At 39.6% G+C, this 19,339-nt stretch overlaps 1 protein-coding gene across 1 annotated transcript in view; it reads right to left on the bottom strand.

The window, feature by feature from the left end:
• Positions 1-15,262, bottom strand: part of SSC4D (scavenger receptor cysteine rich family member with 4 domains) — a 29,104-nt gene extending 13,842 nt beyond the window's left edge. Inside the window, exons 1-4 of the mRNA XM_075262773.1 lie at positions 15,136-15,262; positions 7,589-7,621; positions 6,115-6,420; positions 1,119-1,190 (exon numbers count right to left, since the gene is read on the bottom strand). Of these exons, the coding sequence (XP_075118874.1) occupies positions 1,119-1,190; positions 6,115-6,420; positions 7,589-7,621; positions 15,136-15,262 (538 nt within the window). The remainder of the gene's footprint in view (positions 1-1,118; positions 1,191-6,114; positions 6,421-7,588; positions 7,622-15,135) is intronic.
• Positions 15,263-19,339: the final 4,077 nt, after the last annotated feature.

Genomic DNA, 19,339 nt, shown 5'->3' on the forward strand with positions numbered 1-19,339 from the left:
TTTGATGGCACTACATGCTACGACACACAGGACCAGGCTGTCAGAAGGGAGGTAACTTGAGGTAGTGCAATGGTTGTGGTCGTATTTGGGTCCAAGAGCCTTAGGAGGGCCATAAGATGTTTTAGCAAGAGCACAAAATTTACTGTAAGTGAGTGAAAACATGCCTGGCATATACACACATCTATACTAAGATAAGATGGATCATTTTTTTTTTTTTTTTTTTTAAATAAGGGGTGCTATTGCATTATATAAATAAAAGATAGGTCTTTTCTAAGTGTCTGCTTTCGGAAGTCATCAATACATCTGCATCTAAAAATTGCTACAATGGTCACCAAGATGAATAGATGAATAGCTCCTAACTGTATATTAGGCTTTTTGCACACTGCAAACTGCACTGCAATACTTGGAATGTCACATATGAGCCTGTTAGAGATTAAAGGAATGGCTGGGGTACAGTACATCAGAATATTGTCTACTTTATAATGGCAGTCTATGCACACAGATTGTCATAATTCATTTCACAGAATTCCACTGTCCTTGGTTCCAATAGAATCTAGTACTATTATAGTTACCGTTACAAACAGTTATACAGTACTGTTGTATGGTCTTTCATGGATCTCATACAGATTAGGTAAAAAGCTCACTGCAAGGTGTAAGGGCTAGTTCACACAGAGTCAAATGGGCCTTATTTTGACACGGAATCCGAGTCAGAATCCAGCTCAAAAAAAAAAAAAAAAAAGCCTCCCATTGAAATCAATGGGAGCCGGTCATTTCCTTTTTCCGTGAGCGTTTTTTTCCCGCTTGCGGAAAAAGAAGCGAGCTGCCCTTTCTTCAGGCGGATTCCGCGGCTGATTCAGCCATTGACGTCCGTCTCGCGACACCACCTTCTGGACTAGGCCCATTCATTTGGGCCTAATCCAGACTGGACAGCCGCGACTGTAGGAAGACACGATAGTTGCGGCCGGCGCATCTTGGTCCAGATTCTGACAAGGCTTCCCGCGTCAAAATCCAGACCATTTTACTCTGTGTGAACTAGCCCTTAGACTCTGCAAACTATTTGCTATTACAAACACTGATAAGGAATACACAGAGGTAAATAACAAAGGTTTTTTACTTACTTAAAACATTTTGTGAAGGTGTAGTAGAAGGTTTTGTGAGCTGACCCTTTTTACTAGTTGTTGGCAATATCTCTGAAAGAAAAAACAATATATAGTAATAAAATATGTTTTGCCATTGAATAAACTAATGAATAATGCTACTGGAAGAATAGTTGAGAATATTGTTTTAGACTTTGTCCTACCCAGAGATGGGTTTAATGGTATATGGTAGTAGATCTCACAGTTAGCATAAACATTAGCTCATGAAGAATTATGGGTGTAGTCTACTACATTATACACTGCTGATGACGTTATTTTCAGGAATTTTGATACTAATGACCTAGTCTCAGGGCCTATCAACTGTATAGGGGCTATGCTGAAGTACTGCAGTTTGAATGAAGGTACTCTACATGCTTGATATACAGTGGACAGAGTCCACAGCTAATTGGCACTAGGACTGAGTGTTAGACCCTCACTAATCTGATACTATCCTAAGGATAGATTATCAATATCAAAATTAGCCCTTGGACAAGAAAACCCTTTTAACCCCCTCTCGCTCTATGGCGACTATTACATCATGCTGAGCATATAGTTAATCCTCTCTGCCAGAGTCAGAAGATATTTTGACACTAATTAATTAAACCCCCGGATGCCGTGATAAATAGCATCCAGGGGTTCCGGGCGCAAGATCGCCACTCTTGGATCCCTGAATGATAAGATCACAAAATCTGAGAGGTGGCCGTGACAGCTGAACAATGGCCTCCTAACTGCCTATACGCTTTACACATAGCGACAGTACACATATACTCACATATACTATGTATTACAGTACATTGCACTGGGGTTCGCAAGTTCAAGTTTCCTTGTGGGACAGTAAAAAGAGTATTTGAAAAAAAAAGGTCAAAATGTTTAAAATAAAAAAAAAAAAACACCATGGTAATGTTTTGATCAGCTTTTATTAACATTTTTGTGGGTCCATGTTGAAAAACCTACAATTCTATCATAATTTTTTTGCATTTTGTTTTTATGGTATTCACTCTGGCCCTTTGATCATTAGAGAAAGATGACCAAATAGTAATAAAGGCATCGGACAAGGGTGATAACACGGTGATAATGGATAATGAGATTTATTGTATGTGTATTAACCTTTTCATCGGTCATCCAGTGAAATCTTGGAGAGTGACCCTACACCAACCTTCTCTCTGGAATTGAGGGAAATGTTATTAAGGGCAAAAGAAGCCAGCCTAATTGATGAGAAGGAGTATGATTATCTGGCCCTGAGGTGTGCAGTGCTGGCGACTTTCTACTGTCTCCCCAAGGTGCATAGAGGTCTGAACCCACTTAAAGGAAGATCCATTGTCTCTGGCAAAGGGAATTTGAGCCAAAATTTAGGCATTTATATTGCTAAAATTCTGAGGGATTTTGTAGTACCTCTCCCATCCTACGTAAGAGACATGGCAGACTTCCTTAAACGATTGGAGGGGGTCTTAGTGTGTGAAGACTGTTCAATGAGGGGTTAATGCCTTGTAAACATAATATCAGTGTGAGGTCTCACCCAATTTCCATCTCTCCCTGTTGTACTTGTTATGTGAAAGTGAGTCTATCTTTCTTTTGTTATTATTTAACACTGTTTTTTTGCCTAACTATTCCAAGTATAATTTAGCATGCATGAATTTGTTTGTGTAAGGGGAAAAAAAAACCTTTTAAATTAAATATTAGCGGGAGATTTAATTGAGTTTAATCTTGTTTATAATATACTGCTGCAGTGCTCTTCAATATTGGTCTGTGTTTTGTGGCCAATTAACTTATTCTGAAAATGCTATAAGTGGGGTATGGTAAAAACTTATTCCTGCTCCAGGAGGGAGACCTCCAACTATTAGAGTACAAGCTATGCTGTCAACTCAGATTTGATGCGATGGGTGCTCTTATATGGTGCTCTTAAGTGTGTAGCGATCATATGTCCATTAGATCACTACACTATCTCTGCTGTTCGTTATTAATACAGAGTTACTGCTCCTATATCTCTATTTCAGCTGGGGATTCCGGAAATACATGACAAGGAGGAGACGTGTCCCAACCTCTTTAACTAATGGCGGTGTAACACCGCTGTTTCCATTGTACCTCACTACTGTGAGGTTACTATGAGCTCCCCTGCACTCAGGGTTTGAAGCTTTGCAGCTTGGATCACTGGGTCCTTCTTCTAAATGTAAGTGGTACTGTTTGTTTTCACTTTAATGAGCTGGATTGCAGTAGAGGATGTATTTGATTGGCAACATCATAGGTGGATTATCTACTTTGGGGTAGTAAGTTTGTTGCGAGGCGGTTATTACTTTGTAGGGACACTGGCTCTGGTGGTGGAGGTGTTTATTTGGGTGTTTTTATGTATAATGATCAGAGTGTGATTTTTGTGTCTCCTTTGCTTAGATCCCCTGATGCGAAACGCGTCGGGTTGGAGACATAAATAGGGTTGATAGGGTCAGTTTTGGAACCGCCCTTGTTAGGACAGGAGCTATATTTCTGGGGTAACAGGGTTGGTTTTTTTTTTTAGTATTGTTCTCCTGTACCCAGTGTGTTCCCTTTGCTGCTGATAAGTTGCATGACCCTAGTGTATGATACTACACTAGCCACTGGAACTGATAAGAATGTTCCAATATTTTTAATACACCCTTTTGTTGTTTGTGGGGTTGTTTTTTCTTATTGAAGTGTAATAAATGTTATGTTTTAGGTTTCATATATTTATATTGGAGGATCTGTGCTAACAAGTTTATTATTCGGAGATCTGTGAGGAAGTTAATGCTCCTTTGGTTTTTGTGCTTTCTGATTTTTATTCACTCTGCATTAAAAATGACTTGGCAACTTTGTCCAGTGGGTCATTAGGATTACGGGGATACCATATTTATGTTGGTTTTATTTACAAATAAAACGTCACCTTTTAAAAATGAACCATTTTCCTGGGGTTACCATCTTCTGACGCTTATAACTTTGTTACTGTATTGTTTATGGAGATATATATATCGGAACAATTTGTACTTTTTAATTGATACCAATGTTTGGTATGTATGACTTTTGATTACTTTTTATTGTTATTTTTTGGGGAAGCGAGGTAACTAAAACAGGTTAATTTCTGCATTGTGGTATTTTTATATACAGCATTTACCATACAGGATAAATCATGCTATTTTTGTATAAGTGGGGGCATATATGCACATGTTAATGTTTTTTTTTTTATGTTAGAAGTTTTTAAAAAGTGTGTTTTTTTTAACTTGCTATTATTTGTTTGATTTGAATTCTTAGGTTAAACTTTTTTTTTTTTTTTTTTTTTTTTTTTTACTTTTTACATGTCCTACAAATGGACTTGAATCTGGGATCTCTGATCCCCAGTGTGATGTATTGTAATAAATGGTATTGCAGGACATCACACATACATTCCCTATGTGTAATGTGCTTAGGCAGTCAGGAGGCCATTGGCCGGGACAGAGGCGCGTGATTTTCCACGGCGGCAGGTCCCAGCCAAGTGTCACAAGTAATGCCACAGGCACAGCACCATACTATTTTGTCGCTGTGCATTAAATATATACTCAGTGCTCTGTAATAGTATGACTTAGAAAGGGTAGGGATTAAAGGGTGTAGCCTTAATAAAAGGGCATAGTTAAATATATTCAGATCCCATATAATAATGTTAAATTCCAAATTGTTACTGGTTAAATAACAAATAATTGTGCAATTTTTATTTACACCATTTAGTGATCACATTAAATATCGTATTGTTTTATTGTGTGGTCCATTCCAGTTTTGGTCATAGTTACATAGTAGATGAGGTTGGATGTAGACATCAGTCCATCAAGTCCAACCTATAACCCTACAATCCCCTAACGTGTTGATCCAGAGGATCAAATCTGGGAGTCAGTATAAAAACGCTAATACCGAATATGTCTGTTACTATGTTTTGTATCATAAGTGTATTACTAAAATAATTTTATTTTTCTTTACTTCACTATGTTAAGGCTAATGGTAATTTATAATTAAATATAATCATATAATAAACATTACTAAAGCATTCAGTAAATTACCAGAGGCATCCTCCATCAATTTAAAGCTTTATTTCATAATTTTTTTTAATTACAGTAAGTATGACCCAGGGCTTGAACCCTATTGACTGAGCCATAGGCCATTACCTAGAATGGGAGGTTTTTACTAATACCAAGCTTCAATAGTATTTTCTTTCCCAACACAACGTATTGATATACAGAGAAGTATGTCTTTATTCCAGTACATTGTATCCTTAGAAAATATATTTTTAAGTATACAATGTACTGGCATATAGAGATATATACCAATACATTATGTAGAGAAAGTAAAATACTGAAGCTTGGTATAAGGAAAAAAAAAAACTTCCCATTGAAACTATTAGCACCCGTGGCTCATGCAGCAGCATGCAGGCCTTGCATACTCTATTTCTTGAGTTCATTAATATTTATCAGATGAGTTGACTTGTTTGCTCTTGGCATTCAGTGATGAATATACATTAATATCATGACACTAATGCCTTTCTCTAGGTGATTTTTAAAATAAAGCTAACTGAAAAAAAAAAAAAAAACAAAAAAAAAACAAGTGATGTTATTCCATTAGAAAATTTACAAAAAAAATAAAGCACACAGGAGACGGAGAAGAATATAGGAGCTGCTTGTCCACAGACACTGACAGATGTGAAATGCTCGGTTAATACTGTGTATTTTTTCCCCCAGGAATATATTGCTATTCACTTGTGAGATACCTGTTGTAGTGGTAACTGAATACCAGGGGTCTCATGACATGTCTAGTGAGACTAGTAGGTATAAAAGAAGTATTTCAGCAAGATTGTGAATATTGTAAAATTAAATGACTTCCTATCCTGTAAAAAAATTAGAGAAATATAAAGCAACCTAAAGTACAGTTACATCTAAGTTGTGGAGTTATATTGTCTACAATGAAGTCTTTTAATCATTTTCCATTACAGACCAAAACCAAACCTTTTTACCATTACAGGTGACAGCAACATCTTCATAGTGGTAGCAGTTATGAATCCCCCATCCAAGGCTCCTGCATTGACTCAGTGCAGATTCTGTCCCTTTGCAGTCCACATTGTCTAAATAAATAGGTCCAGTGCCTTGTCCAAATGTGAGTCGTTGAAGTACAGCAATGGCGTGACCACAGCCCAGCTGCCGACAAACTACATTGGCATCTACAATGTCCCAGTCATCATCACATACTGTTCCCCAAGTCCCATTATAAAGAACTTCAATTCGTCCTTGACAACGGTTCTCCCCATTGACTAGTCGAATATCTGCAAGGAAGAACATATATGACAACAGTTGGTGTGAAGCAAGGTAAAAGATTTTCAGCTTACAGCATCACACATTGGAATCTTATCATGTTTAACAATGAACTGGATATTTATACGTTTTCTCCGGCATATGTGCACATATAATAGAAGAGGTCAGAATACAATTATAACAACCACTTATTTGGCAAGCTACGGTATCTGTTTGATGATCTGTTTATTGGATGCATACTGTATGCTGTACTCCTGTCTGTATACCTGAGTTATGCTTCTGTTTGATGCCACAGTTATATTTCTGTGGACACTTTTACCCTTTTGTTAGGGATGCAAAGATGGCAGAAATACATGTCTGCCATATATGCATATATATGTGCTTCTGTCTGCCATATTTGGCCGTATGTTCTTTCATCTGCTACGTTTGGACACTTATCTTTCCCTCTGTCGTGCCTGGATGCATGTCCTTCAATTTTCCATGTTTGAACTTTAGGCTTCTGCCATGTATGTATCTTTGCTAACTGTGACCTCTGAACTTCCATTTTGCTAGTACGGTACATGGTGTCTTGGGGCTTCTGTTATAAATGTTTGGTCCATGGTCTTCTGCTTTGTTAGTACTTCTGCTACCAGAGGCCTTTCAGCTTCTGTGATGAATGTTTGGCCTATGTACTTCCATTGTTTATATACACAGCTCTGCTATCTGGATGTTCTGGCCTGTTCCTGTACCTTTGCTACTAGTCCTGAGCTCCTGTCTGTTTTTAGTCCCTGATCTGTCTGGTCAGCTGGTACCAACACTGGGACCATCTCAGGAGGTACCAAACTTGTAGACTGCTAACACATTCATAGTCACCTGACCCCAGAGCTCCATTGTCCTCCATCAGTGTCCATTCGGTCTCATGCCAGCACCTTGTTGACGTAAGTCCTGCTCTTCAAATGACTACTGAGACCAATTATTGGCCTCAGTGGCCACTGGTAAGGAACTGATGTATGTGAATATGTCACCTGTCCATCACCAGTGATGGCTAAGACCAGTGACCAGCCCCAAACAAGGTGATGTTACTTTATTTCTGGTAACCTTATATTTCCTATCATGGATTGTAGCTTAGTAACTACAGTAACAGTAACAGATTTGAGGGCTCACTTTGAATCTATAAAACAGGTTTAATGGCCATCTTACCTGCTTCTTCTCTTCTCATCACTGATACCATTTCTACAAATAAAAAAAATATCAAATTATATCAAATGTCAAAATAGAAAGTTCATCATAACCATAATATAATGCCTTCAGATAACATCTTCTTCAGATAATAAAATAATCATTTATTAACACATGAAAACTGTAAGCGCCTCAAGGGAAGAACAAAGCTGTATTGTGGCTAGTGAGGAGTGTATGAGCATTAAGGCTAAGACCCCACATAGCGAATCGCAGCTAAAAAACGCTTTGTGTTTTGCTATGCAATATTTTTGTTTATTTATTTTTTTTCTTCCTTTATTAAATATATAAGGAAAGTGATTGTGATTCTCTAGCTAAAATTAACATGCTGCATTTTTCAAAATTTTTTGAAAACACAGCTTTTCTGCAGCAGCCAAAATCACTGTATTTACACAACTTGAGATGTAGACGAAAGGCTTCAGGCTAAGGCTCCACGTAGCGAACCTCAGTCAAAAAGCGCTGCAGGAAAACCCATGACGGAAGCGCATTGCGGTTTTTCCCACAGCCCTTTTGACAGAGTCTGCAGTTTTTCTCCACAAACTTTCTGCTTCAATTATACCTATACAGAAAAGTTTCTTGGTTATAATTGACACGCTGCAAAACGCAACAGTTTTTGAAATCACAGCATATCGGCTGCGGATATTTTTCTACAATGTGTGGATGGCATTAGCTAGAATCCCATCTACTTTGCAGATACTGTAAAACACTGTGGCAAAATCACGCAGTTTACACTACAAGGGGCCCCGGCCTCCAGTGGTTTTTTCCACTTTTAACTGGCCCCAGCATGTGTATCATCAAGTAATGACCTTTCCTATGGTGCCCCTTAGGGGGCATTCACATGGAGGAAGTTGGCGCTGATTCTGCCACGATAACTCGCGGCAGAATCAGCGCTAAAAAAATCCTCCCATTGATTTTGCGAGTTATCGTGGCAGAATCAGCGCCAACTTCCTCCGTGTGAACGCCCCTTTACTAAGCTCTCAGGTGACGAAAAGACAGGTTGTAAATGTTTAAAACCTGGGGGTCCATTCACACAGAGTTTTTTGGTGAGGATTTTGGCGCTGAATCTGCCTGCAAAAACCAATGCAGTGAATGGGAGGTGGAAAATCCACGTGGAATTGGCAAAAACTGATAGTGGTTTTTTCAAGGTCCATACACGCTGCTGGAGTAAAAAAACATTTCCTAATTCCTGAAGCAGATTTTTTCCTTGCCAAAATCCTCGCCAAAAAAACTCAGTGTGAATGGATCCTTAGACTTGCATATGCAAATTTAATTTAAAGGGGTTGTCTAAGACCTGAATATTTTTGTTAGTGTTCACCTATCCTATGGATAGGTTGCAGGTAGATCAGTCAGCCCTGACACCTGAACCTGAACTGATCAGCTGATGCGGCCACCGGAAGCCATATACATGTATACTGGCAGAAGCTCTGCTCCTATTTAAGTGACATAGCTCTAGTTCCATCTTTTGGTGTTTATCAAAATCTGGACAGTATGTGCTAGGTGCTGGAAATATTGGTGCCATTAATTTCGGCACCGATATCCCTTCACTGTTAGAAGGACAGGCCTTACAGTTCAGTATCATCGCTGGGCTACGAGGGACGCCCTCCCCTTGACAGTACAAGGCTATTAACGAGTACTGTCGATGACACTAAGTTGTAAGGCCCTCTCTCCTAACAGAGAGATATCAGTGCCAAAACTAACAGCACTGATATCTCGGCACCAGGGCACATACCAGGAAAGCTGACAGTGCGCACACTGTCAGCTTTTAAGTGGTAACTAATACAGCCATGTGAAAGCTTCTCTTTAAGCTACACGCACATGAATATGTGTCAGGTCCATGGACCCATTCATTTTCTTCAGTGAGGCTGGGGCAGAAAAATTTTAAAACCTGTCCTGAGTTTTGCTTGTGATGATACCTGGCGCATGTATGGGCCAAATAAAATAAGTGGTTAGTGAATTTTTAAGCATTCCAACCACCACAAATACCTAATAGCAAGGAAGAAGGAAGGAGTCAGGTGCCCAATCACAAACTCGTGAGCCAGTATCAGAACCAGCCTGGAAGCCCAAGGTTCTTAATAACGAGAAACAGGACCAGAAGATGGGAAGTTTAATTCCCTAGACAGCCCATTTAAAATGATCTCTTTCTCATGCAAATAAAAAATTACTTTACAGAGTTTGGTTAATTACTCAAATATAAATCATGTTCTCTTCAAATATACAGTCCTATGAAAGAGTTTGGGCACCCCTATTAATTTTAATCATTTTTAGTTCTAAATATTTTGGTGTTTGCAGCAGCCATTTCAGTTTGATATATCTAATAACTGATGGACACAGTAATATTTCAGGATTGAAATGAGGTTTATTGTACTAACAGAAAATGTGCAATATGCATTAAACCAAAATTTGACCAGTGCAAAAGTATGGGCACCTCAACAGAAAAGTGACATTAATATTTAGTAGATCCTCCTTTTGCAAAGATAACAGCCTCTAGTCGCTTCCTGTAGCTTTTAATCAGTTCCTGGATGAAGGGATTTTGGACCATTCCTCTTTACAAAACAATTCAAGTTCAGTTAAGTTTGATGGTCACCGAGCATGGACAGCCCGCTCTCAAATGATCTGAAAACAAAGATTGTTCAACATAGTTGTTCATGGGCAGAATACAAAAAGTTGTCTCAGAGATTTAACCTGTCAGTTTCAACTGTGAGGAACATAGTAAGGAAATGGAAGACCACAGGGACAGTTCTTGTTAAGCCCAGAAGTGGCAGGCCAAGAAAAATATCAGAAAGGCAGAGAAGAAGAATGGTGAGAACAGTCAAGGACAATCCACAGACCACCTCCAAAGAGCTGCAGCATCATCTTGCTGCAGATGGTGTCATTGTGCATCGGTCAACAATACAGCACACTTTGCACAAGGAGAAGCTGTATGGGAGATTGATGAGAAAGAAGCCGTTTCTGCAACCACACCACAAACAGAGCCCCCTTAGGTATGTAAAAGCACATTTGGACAAGCCTGTGGACTGTTGAAACAAAGATTGAGTTGTTTGGTCATACAAAAAGGCGTTATGCATGGCGTCCAAAAAAAAAAAAAAAAAAAAAAAAAAAAGCATTCCAAGAAAAACACTTGCTACCCACTGTAAAATTTGGTGGAAGTTCCATCATGCTTTGGGGCTGTGTGGCCAATGCCGGCACCGGGAATCTTGTTAAAGTTGAGGGCCGCATGGATTCCACTCAGTATCAGCAGATTCTTGAGAATAATGTTCAAGAATCAGCTACGAAGTTGAAGTTACGCCGGGGATGGATATTTCAGCAAGACAATGATCCAAAACACCGCTCCAAATCGACTCAGGCATTCATGCAGAGGAACAAGTACAATGTTCTGGAATGGCCATCCCAGTCCCCAGACCTGAATATCATTGAACATCTGTGGGATGATTTGAAGCGGGCTGTCCATGCTCGGCGACCATCAAACTTAACTGAACTTGAATTGTTTTGTAAAGAGGAATGGTCCAAAATCCCTTCATCCAGGAACTGATTAAAAGCTACAGGAAGTGACTAGAGGCTGTTATCTTTGCAAAAGGAGGATCTACTAAATATTAATGTCACTTTTCTGTTGAGGTGCCCATACTTTTGCACTGGTCAAGTTTTGGTTTAATGCATATTGCACATTTTCTGTTAGTACAATAAACCTCATTTCAATCCTGAAATATTACTGTGTCCATCAGTTATTAGATATATAAAACTGAAATGGCTGCTGCAAACACCAAAATATTTAGAACTAAAAATGATTAAGATTAATAGGGGTGCCCAAACTTTTTCATAGGACTGTATTTAGGGAAGAAAGACGTACAAGACAATACAGTATATATGGAAAAGATGGATGGTGACATTGTATTACCCTTCTTCTGCTATGACAAAACATTGACATTTTTTCTTATCATAAATTGAAATCAGTTATCTCCTTTCTTACATGGATGGGAAAGAAAATGGAAACACTTTATCCATCCTCTTATCTGTCTGGGGCTATTTTAAAATAGTCTTGTTCAGGCCACTTTAGAAAAGTTTCAGCTTTGATCTGAAGGTTTTGTATTTGATTGATAGAAGTTTCTTTTTTTAAGTCAACTTCAGAATTTATAAAGAAGCGGTATAAATTGCTACACTTGATATCAGATAATACGCCTTTGCAACCAGAGATTTGAAGCATGCAGGAGCCCCATTGCAAGGATCAAAGAAGCTCACAATTGCGGTGCAGAATTTTCCCTAAGGCTAGGTTCACATCCGCGCCTGCTCTCCGCCGGAGTAGTCCGTTCCCCATTCTGCTTGCAGCACTTTCTCTGTTCATTTTTCATGCTTTTTAGGTGGAAACCCGGCAGACGCCATTAGCCATATGGGTTTTCTGCAGGTAACCACTTTTTTAAGCGGATTAGATTTGGGGGGGGCGGAAGTCCCCAAGTGGTTTCCCCTGAACGGAAATCTGAATACAGGTTTGAACCTAGCATGAGACATAAGGACCTGATATTTGGGTCAAATAGTGACCCCATTTGTTTGGAGAGGGGTATCCATTTTTTGGCTGGAGCCCTACATTACAAAAAAGCAGCATTTTGACCACAGCGGAAATGCCATGGCATGACAAAACAATGCTACATATTACAGTACCTGAAAAGTGGATGGGATTCTGGCTAATCTGATCCACATATTGCAGAAAAAATTAAAAGCAGAAATGCTGCATTTTCAAAAAATTGATTGCATTTTTTAAATTTGCAGCTTGTCAATCATGAAACGCTAGCGTATCCTGTATAGGTATAATATGGGCAGAAAGTCCACACAGGAAAATTCTGCAGACTTTCTGTGAAAATCGCTGTGGAAAAGAGTATGGTTGTCACGTTACTAGTGGTACAGGATCAGGAGTCCAGTCGTCGGGTAATGCAGAGGAGGCTGGAGACAGCAGGTGGATAGCCCACAGGGGTCTGAGGCAGTAGTCCAAGAGCAGATGAGTAAAGACCAGGTAGAAGTCTATAGTCTTTCAGGAGCTGTAGTAAAGCTACGGTGAGCTTGCAGCTAGCAGGTGAGGTTCCAAGGAACTGAAGAAGATCTCGCAAGGAGGTCTCCTGGGTGTTCAGGCTGTATCCGGAATAAACAGAACACAATACCAACACAACAGGAAGTGTCAGAGTCACCTATATATAGCCAGTCCAATCAAGGTTAATACAGGGCGGGATCAAATCATTAGCAGCAGCTGATGAGCCTCAGGAGTAGGCTCCACACAGAAGTCCAACAGGCCATGATTCCACAAGCCTGATAGCTCAGGTAGCAAGGAGACACTGAGCAAGACAGCAGGGCACAGGTTCAAATCCTGACAATGGTGTGTTTCCTCCATGTTTTATTTTTTTGCTGTGGCTTGCTTTGTGGGGCCTTAGCCTTAAAGGGAATTGGACAAATCAGTCCTACCACAACCCCTCTCCCCAAGTAGCTGTCTCTGTCCTTGGTTTAGTGTTTGCACTGTTGCCTATGTAGATTTTATTTTGTTATATAGTTATACTTGTTAAATGTTATCAAGTCCAGTATTTTAGTTATGGCTCATATGGTCCTTCTTGTATGCATATATTCCATACCATGACCCTTTTTTTTTTTATTTCCACTTATATATCCAAGAACATAGTTTTTTTTTTTTCTTATGAAATCATTACATTCCCTATGGATTGTTTCCAAGGAAGAATATGGTGCCAATTGGATATAATGAAGTGGCACATGGGGTGCTTGTTGGTTTGTACAAATTGCTTGTAAAGTTGAACAGGGTCCACGCACAGAACATTTTCATTTTGCATAAATCCTAATATTTCACTTGTATGTATTTTAGCATTTTTGTTGTTAACCTATATCTGTAATACCAAATGTTGACAGGTCTTTGAATATGTGCCAGGTAAAGGATTACTCTAGCAGCCATTCCAAAAATCATTCTAGCCTCAATTCTTTACCAGTTGATTTAGATGGTGTGTGTGTGTGTGTGTGTGTGTGTGTGTGTGTGTGTGTGTGTGTGTGTGTGTGTGTGTGTGTGTGTGTGTGTGTCGCGCACACGCTTCCTGGACCTGGTATTACATGGCTTTGGCTCTTTAGTTTATCTTCTAATCACCTCTGTCTGGTCTCTAGTTTCCGGTCTTGGCAGTCAACTTAGAATTTCATCTCAAATAATAATTTGCTTGACATTTTCTCAACTTCCATGAAAGCTGAAAGCATCCCTGACTTTCCATTATATTATAGGATATAGTCACTATGGCTGAGATATTTTATCCAGTTACTGAATCTCTTCCTCTCACTCTTTTTACATCATACATCTTCTTTTTGCACATTTACAGTTACAATATACTATTAAATTTGATTTATACAACCAAGTATATAATTTCCATCAAATTAAAATGCTTTCAATGGCCTTTTTATTTAGTTGGTAGCCCCTCAGATTCCAAAAATATTGGAGAAGTAGCTGGAAAGGTTTTGATCTCTGAGCTGAAGTCCTTACTGAAGATAGGCCTAGCTATACTCCAAATTCCTCTTTACCATTACAAATAAAGTTTTAAAAATTGCCAAAATTGGCCCAAAAAGATCAAGAATGAGTCATACTTTATTGGGAGTAACTACACGCTGATAAGCTTATGTTAATGTTAATGTTTTCTGCAGTGAATGGAAGAAGAGCTGCAGTCCCTGGCACTCCATACACTGTATCCTAAAGGCCAACCCCTTTAACCCTTTCTTTAACTTTCTCTTGAGTTGAATTGCTGCTTGATATGTACTGTGGGGAAGTTAGCTCGGTAGAAGCAGTGGTGTGGACCAAAAAGTCTAGACAGGAACACAAAATATAAATAAAAATAAATAAATAAACCTTGGCTTCAGATACAAAATGAGCAAAACAAAATACAGCCTTAACTCAGGCCAAAACAATATAAAAAAACCTGCTAGTCTGAGTAACTAACTAAACAGTAATGTTAACCTAATTATACATGTGGCTTGCTACCAGCCACACAAACAAAACAAGCACAGCTTTGTCTCACTGGACTCAGGGTTACAGGACAGAACCATACACCTCCTTTCACTCCATGGATCTGCATTGCAATGCAAGAGCTGCAGCTTTTTCTGGCCCAGTAATGAGCCAAGGACTCACACCTGGGGCTGAGGCCTACTCAAGACCCGCCTTGGACCATACATAAGTTAAAAACCTCAGGGAGATATAGCACAATTCCAGCACTGTGCCTTCTCACAGAACCCATGATCAGTACCCAAACTGCCGTTTTGCTTTCAATACAAATTTTTTAAAAAGGAAACAAAACATCAGACATTCCTCAAAATGGTATAAATAAAAAGTACTTATGGCCCTGCAAAAAGGCAACCTCATGTATGGAACTATAAAATATTTATGAATGTCAGAATATGGCAACTCCAAACATTTGGAGTTTAGAAAAACAGCTAGTCTTCACTAAATATCTAGATACAAAAGCAATGATGTAGAACCATCATAAACACCTTACCTGATGGACTGATTAGCAAAAACAAAAAAATGGCTGGCACAAAGTAAGCAGTCAGCATCCAGATAGCCAGCCTTAATATTTGATGTTCAACTAAGTGGTATAGACCTTCTTTCATTTCTCCAGTCATATTATGGCACCAAAAATCATTTATCCTGCAAATTCTGGGAGAAGCCCCTAAATCAGAAAAAAACACAATTATATATAAAATAGTGTTTTCCGGATATTTCCTTTCTTTGAGATAATGACTTTGTCTGTGAACTCTTGGATTGACCTCAGTTTGGACACATTTATTTCTTTGATTCTGCTCTCCTCTTTCAATCTGTTTTGTGAGCAGGGGCATAACTAGCAAGGAATGGGCTCCATATCAAACTTTTGACTTAGGGGGCCCCATGGCATAGAGCCGCATTTCCTGGCCCCCACACAGTGTAATGCCCAACTTACAAACACAATAATGTCCCAAAGTGGCCTCCACATATTATGATGTCTCATAGTGGGCACTAACACTGTTTTTTTTATATTCACTCCCCTCCAGAGGGCCCCAGTCACGTGATATGAGATTCGTGGGGCACCCTGGAGGGCAGAAGGGGAAGTGGAGTCGGACGTGAGCAGGAGCAGGGATCTAGGATTCTAGCAGAAAAAGGAACCCATTGCAGTCAATGGGAGGCTTTTTTTTCAGTGCTGAAATTCCACACCAAATTCCTCACCGTTTTCCTCTGTGCGAATGCACTCATACTGATCAGTGGCAGAAGGAGACAAACTCAGGTAAATAAGAGAACAAACAGACACTTTTCCTTAATAAAAATATATTACAAAGTGTGTTATCTTTACCTGAATGACTGTAGGTTCACACTTGTGCTGGGGTTTCGGTTCTTTGGGTCCACGAAAAAGGTAAACACAATCCGCTTACAAAGCAGTTATCGCAGATCCCATTGACTATAATGGGCTCCTCCTGGTTTTTGTCCAAAAAAGGCAGAGAGTGTATTCAGGGATGGACTCCCCAAATGGAATCCTAGCGCTAGTGTGAACCCAGGCTAATGGATATGTGAAAAAAGTTACCCTTTTTATTGTAATGTGGGTTAATGGGTGTCCATTCATGTTAAATGCAAACTTACTTCAACACAAATTCTGCTCTTCCAAATGCATTTGTTCTGTGATTTTTCCACAGCAGACACATTTATGATAGGGTGGGATTTTTTTAGTTTAAAATGCATGAGGTCTGAAAAATAAATAAGAATCAAGAAATAGAGAGAAATTGTTACTCAAGATCAGAAAGAATTAAAGGGGTTCTATCATTGGGAAAAGTCATTTTAGGTAAGTACATCCTTGCATAGCCTTTAGATAGGCTATTCCACACCTACCTTTTGTATGTAAATCGCCTCAGTGGTTTTTGAATTAGCCCTTTTTTTTACTCATATGCTAATTAGTCTCTCGGTGCACCCCAGAAGTCTCATCGTGCACCCTCTATGCTATTCTTTCCTATGTATGTATACAGCACAGGCTGCTGATGACTTCCTGCTTCCTCTTTGCACACACAGATAGCAGAGAATAGCAGGGACGAGTGCTGCTGGGAACTTCCTGTGCTGTCTGGAAGCTAATTAGCATATTCATAATATCAAAAACCACTGAGGCAATTTACATACAAAAGGTAGGTGGGAAATAGCATTTCTAAAGGCTATGCAAGGATGTGATTAGTTAAAAATGACTTTTCCCAATGATAGAGCCCCTTTAAAAGTGCTAACAGAATTCAGATGTATACTTGTATACTTTTTTTTATCGTTATTATCCTTATACATACAGATTTTTCATTTGTTTATGTCCCTTTCAAATGTACAGTGTCCAAGGATTCTCAGCCCTACAAGCTAATAGGACAAATAGAAATTTTAATGGACACCTAAACACAAACTTCAACCTCCTGTATTTTTTTCTGTCCTAATTCTGGTAGGATGGTTATTTGAGAAGTCTGATTAATATATTTCTTTACTAGATTCTAGATCACATATATTTCATAGGGTTCATTCTACTTTCTATAATCTTCTACATTTTTGGAATCCATAATCTCCTGAACAGAGACTTGAAGGGGTTATCCATTAAAAAAGAATGGGCCAAATAGCAGGATGCATCAATACAGAACACTTCCTAATATATATCCTATTTAAATTCAGTCACATGTACCTGACTTATTTTCAGGTCAGAAATCACAACTCTGATCAGTGGCATAACTAGGAATGGCGGGGCCCCGTGGCGAACTTTTGACATGCCTCCCCCCCCCCCCCCCGTCCTGACTGACACCAAAGACCTTGACCGACCAAACTCCGCCGCATTCCTGTGCACTCTATTATGCCCCATAGTGGCCCCTACACACACCATTATGCCCCATAATGAACACCCATGAACAATTATTATACTCTGGGGTGTTTTCAGACCCCAGAGTATAATAATTGGAGACCCTGAAAGTAACCGCTTTTTAATGCGTATAGGTTTCTGTGTGTGGGGTCCGAAGCAGACTCCATGAACGGAAACCTGAATGCAGATGTGAACCGGGCCTAAGCATCACATTATAAAATACAATTCTAGTATGTATAATGGTAGACATGTATAGAAGCAAATACAGATAGATAGATATAGACAATAGATAGATAGATAGATAGATAGATAGATAGATAGATAGATAGTATCTATCTTCTATCTATCTCCTATCTATCTCATATCTATCTACCTATCTGACACTTTGTTCTCCAGAATCTGAAAGTCTTCTCTTAATAGGTTATATAGGGGCAGGGCAGGGGTCCTGATCAGAGGGTCTCAACACTTTGTTCCATCACAAGCCCTACCAGATAATATTACAAGGAGTCCACACACCACTCAGTGCCCATAAAGAACAATGACATGACACATTCGGCTCTGCTACATCATGTAGCAGAGTCGAATGTGTCAAATATGTGTAACATCTCCTGGGGAGGGGTGACCCAGTTATCATACACCCACAATAGGCAAGAATGTATAGAAACTGGGCGGGCCCCATGTACCACCACTGAGAGTTCGGGGACCGACTGGGGCTCCTGCCAGCGCTTACCTGGCTGTGCTTTCAAGTGCTCTGCGCGGCGCTTCTAAACATGGACTCCCCCGGGCCCCGCTTCTTCTTGAAAAATAAGTCTCTGCCCCCCAGCGTCAGGACGCACGCTGAGGGAGGAGAGGAGACATTGTGGAAGGTCCTGTCAGGCCTGCGCGGAGTGTAAAGCGAACACCCCGCAAAGGCTAACAAAATAGGTCACTTACTGCCGTAAGACTTGGACCCCCCCACACACACACACCCACCGGAGAGGAGGGGGGCCCGAGCTTTCAGAGGTAAAAAAAAAAAAAAAATTCAAATTGACACTTCAGGGTCCCCGGGCCCCCGGACGTGTTGGGCCCTGTGGCAGCTGCCTCTGCTGCTATGGCGGTAGTTACGCCACTGACTCTGATGTTTTGTTTGAAAGTTTGCTACTATTCCATGTGAGTAATTCAACCAGCAAACAAAACAGCACAGCAGCATGTGACCTCAAAAGTGGGAGTGATTTATTACCTGTGATTTCATTGCAGTGGAACGTGGAGAAGGAAGGGGTACACAGAGAATGAGAGCAGATAGATGAATCATCGGAAATGTATTATGTCTACAGATTCACTGCATGTAAATAACAGTGATACAACCAGGTAAAAGAAGATCCCACTGGAAATTTAGATGCGAGTTGAATTTATTCAAACAATCCTGGTGGTCACACAATATGGTGTACATGTACGTAAACGTTTTCGGCTCCCAATGAGCCTTCCTCAGGCTGTACAAATTAAATAAATCATATCAATACCACATGTGAGAAGACATAAACACCATATGTGCAGGTAAATGCGTCTAAACATAGTGAAATATCGTGGATGGTAATAATATACAAAATTTGTACAAAATATATCACAGAATGATTCAACAGTTTTCAACATTTGAAATAGGCGACATCTTGTACGGTGTACAATATACAAAGGAGCTTCCTGTGGATGACTAGCACGAATGTATAGCAACTAGTATCCAACAAAACAACCTGGCGTAAAGATGTTGAGGTGGGTGGGGTGCAATAGACACCGTCTCGTAATAGCCTTTGAAGGTCTTGATCCCTGACAGGGTATTGAATACTGAAAATTGTGTAAAGGAATGTTCACATGTAACAATCACTTG

The sequence above is a fragment of the Leptodactylus fuscus genome, chromosome 2 (assembly GCF_031893055.1).
Source record: "Leptodactylus fuscus isolate aLepFus1 chromosome 2, aLepFus1.hap2, whole genome shotgun sequence".
NCBI lineage: Eukaryota > Metazoa > Chordata > Amphibia > Anura > Leptodactylidae > Leptodactylus > Leptodactylus fuscus.